At 39.8% G+C, this 6000-nt stretch overlaps 1 protein-coding gene across 1 annotated transcript in view; it reads right to left on the bottom strand.

Annotated features, from left to right (window-relative positions):
• Positions 1-952: 952 nt before the first annotated feature.
• Positions 953-6000, bottom strand: part of LOC108897005 (KICSTOR complex protein SZT2) — a gene marked incomplete at its 5' end in the record, with an annotated part of 28480 nt that continues 23432 nt past the window's right edge. Inside the window, 2 exons of the mRNA XM_018696369.1 lie at positions 953-1077; positions 3464-3514. Of these exons, the coding sequence (XP_018551885.1) occupies positions 953-1077; positions 3464-3514 (176 nt within the window). The remainder of the gene's footprint in view (positions 1078-3463; positions 3515-6000) is intronic.

The following is a 6000-nucleotide window of genomic DNA, read 5'->3' as shown; positions in this document are numbered from 1 at the left end:
CTTTTTTCACACCTGCATCTCAGCAGTCTACCAACTTTATGTACCACTAAACTGCTGAAGACTGCTTAATGAATAGACAAGATGCAACAGACAATTTTCATAAATGGCAATTCCAAAAACAATTGGAGTAACCAAACATTTTGATTTCAACACCCTGATATCATATGTATAGATTTTTTTCTGTCTCCCCCAGAGATATTTCCCCCTAATATGCTTCTATGCTTTAGTAAACTGTTGTTTTTTAATTTTGCATAAATTAATTTTATGTCACCACCTAATGCCATTATCCCAAGCCTGTCTTATTAAATTCAGTTCTGTTGTTCCGTGTTAAGGTCTGACACATCTTAATCTTCAACCATGGTCGCTGGTTACTTTCAGTCTCATGCTGTGCATTGCATTGTATTGCGGTAACTGTAACTGTACTTCTCTGCTTCTGTGACACTTTCATTTCCATGCATGGGTTCAATAAGGTTTACTCTACAGTACCTTACATTATCATTAGTGATGAAAATTTGAGTGAAAGTGAAGAAAAGAGTTTCTTATTTTTGCTTTACCTTGCATTTTCTGAATTTCTGAGGCCCCATTAATTCATGACCCTCATCATCAGTAAACTGAGCACATTTACCAACTTGGCCAGTGTTTTTTAGCTTCATACAAATAAACTTGATGAAAATGAAGTCATTTTTCCCCAGATAGAACCTCATACCTTTTGAACTAGTCTACATTTCATGTACATTAAACTGCCCTGACTTTTGTTTTGGTACTTCCTATGTGTGATGAACTCCTCATATAACTGTAACCTTACCCTCTATCTAACCTAACCACCCCACCAAGAACCAGTAACCATATCACAACTCAGGCCAAATTCATTCTAGCTCAGTTGCTCTGTGATGTGTTACCTGTACCTGAGCTGACAGTGATGGAGTCCACTTTAACCACAGTGGTCAGCTGATCAAAATGGTCGGGTGTAGGGGGGTGTGCCGTGCTCTGACCTCTGCAGGGAGGCACAGTCCTGAGTTGGAACCTGAAGGGGACGACCATGGGCATCGATGAATGAGAGGGCGATGCAGGCGATACCTAAGAGAGCAGGACAGTGTGTTAGACTGAACAATGAACATCTGTAGAGCTCAGTAGATTTTCAATTTCTACTGCCTCCCCAGTCACAAATAATTTGCTGTCTTCCACAATTACAAAAAGATAATTGACAATGAAGTAATTTTCATACTACCATGGAGTAAAATGTCCTTTACTATACCTGGAAAATATTATATTTTGTTTTAATTGCCATGGTTAGTCATCTTATCCTTCTGCTCTGTCACAGCAGCACAGGTTTAAAATGAACACAGCAGAGTTAGTGACAGTGAAAAGGGAGTGTCAGGATACATTTTTGATCTTTTGATGCTTCAGTTCATCACCACAGCTGTGGACACGCTTCACCAGAAAGTACAGCTGCCTTTTAACACGGCTTGCATGAGACAGTCTTGCTTGATTGTGTTAGCTTTGACATGGTACTGGCTATTATTGCACACAATGAGTAAGCACTAAGCAGCACCATGCATGGAAGGGGGGTGGACATCTGAGACTGAGACATAGCTGAAAATACAAATCAGCTTTGCTATTTCAAAGACAACATCGTATGTCCATCCACAATTAGAAGGAAGCTGCACTATTACAAACGTCAGAGAAAGAGGCTTCTCAGCAAATATTGCTGATATGGAAGAGTTATTTGAACATTACTAGCACAGCAAGCCACAGAAATCACTTTGAGTGTGGTCATTACAGTGAGCTGAACTGATTGCACACAAATTGTTAAAATGTTTGAGACTCCATCATTGGATGATGAAACATCATCACCAGCGCATTAGGACAGCAGGGGAGAGGTTCTTCAAGACAAAAGCCCAAATCATATAGTAGTCTAAGTGTCACTAGAGCAACCTATGACAACTGTGTGCCGATGTGGACACATAAGGCTGTTTTCAGTGGCACGTTACAGAGCAAATATGAAAACACAATACTGACATACAGTCCCAACAGTAAGTATTTTGGACAGTTACACATGTATTTGTTCTTCAGGGAACTGAAATAAAATACTGGATACTTCATTACAATGACTGGTCACAGCTTGAATTTGAACAAGTTAACATCAATATAGAAGAGAGAGGGCTCAGTCAGAGGGCTCAGTGGATTAATGATGGCTCCAGGGCCTAATGGTCAAAACACCATCTAAAATATATACTGGCTATGAGACTACTTAACCAACTAAAACATCTAAAAATGGTGCAAATATCCAGCCCATGGTAAAGTTCTCTAAATTTGAACTCTATGTGAAAGAACTACAAATGTATTTTTGGATTCACGAGCAAACTCACTGCTCACAGTGATTCCTCACAGGGGAAGCTCGGCAGCTTGATGCTGCTGCTACAGCTTTTATTAGTCTAAATAGCTCAAGCTGAGTTCTAGTCTCAACACAGTATCAAAGAGAATGAACTTCTCTAAACGGACAATTCTGTGCTTGTGATGTGCTTGAGAGTTTTCTTTTTTTGCAGTTCCAAGTGAGGACGGCTACTTTTCTTGACAGTTTGAGTTTAGTGTTTGTGAATCCATCGGAGCATGTTCCATCTATCCCATGCTATCTTAGTAAGTGGTTGTTCATGATGACTGACCGTGTCAACCCAGAAATTGAGGCTGATGATTGCAACAACACAGCCTTAATGGGCAGACTAAAAGTGATGGAACTCAATATGTGACTCAAGGCTGCTATTGTCCAGCACTGAGACAGTTACTCTATCACTCTGAGGTTATGCAGGCCCATTCCTATAACGTATATGAACACAAGGTGACATTTTCAGAAAAGGTTGATAAATAAAAAACGCTTGGCAGAGGAATAAAATAACATAAAAAATACAAATACTGCTGCACTACTAAAACAAAGATGATCTATGTTTAGGTTCTTTAGGACATCACATTCAAGAGAAATATATTTAATTCTACATTGGGTTATCCAACAAGCCTTAATGTCCAAAGGAAATAAGTAGAGTAAGCTCAAAATATTTCTGCCTCATGAGATGAAATACTTCCACTGTGGTCTTCTATTTTCAGTGTGATTAAATATATGTTGTTGTGGTTGTGTGTCATGTTTTTTGAGGCAGGAGTCAGTGTTACAAAACAAATCTACAGTAAGGTCCACAGCAGAGAAACACTGGCTCAAACACCTGTAACACCACACATCATGCACCTGGGAGGTCCAAGCCAACTCTAAAGGCAACTCAAAGATGAACACAGTTAAATAAAAATGTGTATGCTGAGAGAAGCCTTAACTGAAGGAGGTACAGCACTGCAAAGAAATGCCATGAAGAAAAGAACGCGAGGAGCAGAAAACACAGGGCCAGCAGCAGCATGGGCTTCACTCAACACAATGGCTGTGAAAGGTTGTAGGGGGGCAGAAGGAGACATGTGGTGGTACCTTTAAACTGAGAAGGTGGGAAGAGTTGCTGAACCAGCTCCGACATGGTACCTGGGACCAACATTAGAGACACCCACAGAACAGCATTAGGGATGTACCAGCATAGTTATTCACTTCTAGTCCAATTTAATACCAATAAACCAAGCAGGGGCAGCCTCATAGCAAGGTCATAGGCTCAAATGCTCACAGAATCTTTGTGTGAGGAGTCTGCATGCATTTTTATGAGTACTCCCATGTGTACTGTGCTTTTCTTCCATTTCCACCAATTTCTCATATATGCATGTTTGTACTGAACCTCACTGTTTAGAGACCAATCATGATCATACAAAGACAATATGAAAAAAATTAGGAAATAAAGGAAATAAAGTAAAGAACTGGAGTTACAAGTAAGTTCTGACATCAGCCTAAGGTCAAGGCTATCACCACATACAGACACATTTCATACCCAAACACCTCTGTGGACACTAACAGCCAGTTTACAGATAACCTCTGTATAGTGGGCAGTAAAATGGACAACAAAACACTGCAGCAGTCAACTTTGCTTGACTAAGAACCTCGAGTGTCATGCCAGTTCTAACAACAAATCTGCTAAAGATGAGCATAATGTTTCCCTCCACAAAAGCTCAGCAAGGAAACATAATCTGGAGAAATGCATAAGAGATTCTTATACTAAAGACACTGTACCCTCAGAGGATGTCCAGTTGTTTTGGCTATCTTAGCCTGCTTAAGCTTCTTATTACTTTTAACTGAAATTTGAGATGCATTTTTTGCAAAGAAAGAGGAGCGTTGGTTAACTGTGGAGTTGCAGCACAGTACATCACTTCATAGCCAGTATGGACCAAAGGAATTGTTACAGCAAAGACTACATCCACATACACTGACGTAAGTATTTTTATTTCATTTGAAACTGCATTGCATTAAGCAGTAACACATTGGTCTTTAATCAGCCTTCAGTGACTAACAGCCTGAGATACAACACAAGAAGAGCCATGGGCTTAAGCAACAACCAACATTAACATTACCTTCAGGCATGGTCTTATCTTGGACAACACCTTGACTTGCTGAGTGAGCTACGAAGCAAACATTCACCAAGTAAAAGTGTGATGTTAATGTCAGAGATCACCGATTAACTAGTCAGCTGTAGCACACTCAACAGGTTAAAAACTTAACTCAAAGGTCAACATCAGTCAGTGTAGATGCTGAATGACTGGATGTCATTATTTAACACTACTGCTAATAACTGTCTCTCCTTATCTTGTAAGCTAGGGTCAGCTGTGCATGTGTTTCACATTTTTCCTCTCAAATGTCAAAGACATCTTCATCTTGAAACCATAGCTCTTATGTGTCATCACCTACAACAGCCCTCTTCTGCTTCTCATTGCTTCTCTTCATCTCTCAACATATGATCATAGTGTTTCCTGTCATGTCACAGTCAAGGTTTGCGATTATATATATTGGTCTTGAAGAACAACATTCTCATCACTCTAGATCTAGACATATTTACCTTAAGCTGGGAGTCATTACAAAACACTTCATTAATTAGCTCAATTGGCCACAACACTGCCTCAGTTATTTTACACACTGAGCAGCACGGATCAGGTAGCATCGTGTAATTTAAGCACCTTGTTCCTTAGCCACTGAAACTAATGAGATGGATCAGAGCTTCTACACACAGCAATTTAAAAGTAGTTAGACATCAGGTCAAATGAATACAGGAGCAAGGAACAAAGTCTACACGTCAGCGTCAATGTTTATGAGACAGTCGCAGCGATGTCTTTTTAAAGATAGCTACCAGTTACTGCTGCTGGAAGCAGAGCAAAACTGCAGCAGTAGTGTGGTAAACAGCAGACTGCCAGAAAACCTTTACAAATGTTAAAGAAAAGGTCAGATGTTGTCAGATTCATGAGTGGATTTCTGCAAATGGAGATGTAGCACTGTGATAAGAGCCAAACTGTGAGTTAAAATGGCAATTGAAGGTAGCATATTACAAAAAAAAAACCTAATTATAATCAAGGTTTAATTCAGTAAACTGATCATTTATATCCATAATTAGCTGGTCTTTGGTAGCCTGTTGAAAGGTGGCAGAGTTTCCACAGCCAAAGCTTCACATTGAACCAGGTAGCTTTTTAGTCACAGAGAAAATTCCAGCAGCAGCAGCACTCCCCTTTAACTGACTTCAAATGCCAGCAGATGACTTTAGCATATCAATTAAAGAGAGAGTGCTGCAATATGAAATGGAACTGATCATTTCCAAATGTAAGGGAAATACATGGAGAGGGAATGTGACACAACAGAGAACTTAGATGAACTTCATTTCATTTTGATTCACATAAAAGCATGCATTTAGACAACGTGCTGTTAACACTACGTAAACCAACCAACAACTATGGAATGACCTACTGCACTGACTGTCCACCTCACATTCATGAGTTAAGTGACAAGTCACACGCAGTCTCTCTGCAGAGGTAAGCTGCACTTGTGTGTTGTTTGTACAGCTGTCTGCAAACCAGATTTAATGAACAAGACTACTCTCACTT

Source organism: Lates calcarifer, unplaced genomic scaffold, assembly GCF_001640805.2.
Source record: "Lates calcarifer isolate ASB-BC8 unplaced genomic scaffold, TLL_Latcal_v3 _unitig_4188_quiver_2477, whole genome shotgun sequence".
Taxonomy (NCBI): Eukaryota; Metazoa; Chordata; class Actinopteri; family Centropomidae; genus Lates; species Lates calcarifer.
The sequence above is the reverse complement of the archived record's forward strand: the minus strand, read 5'-3'. Positions and strand labels throughout refer to the sequence as shown.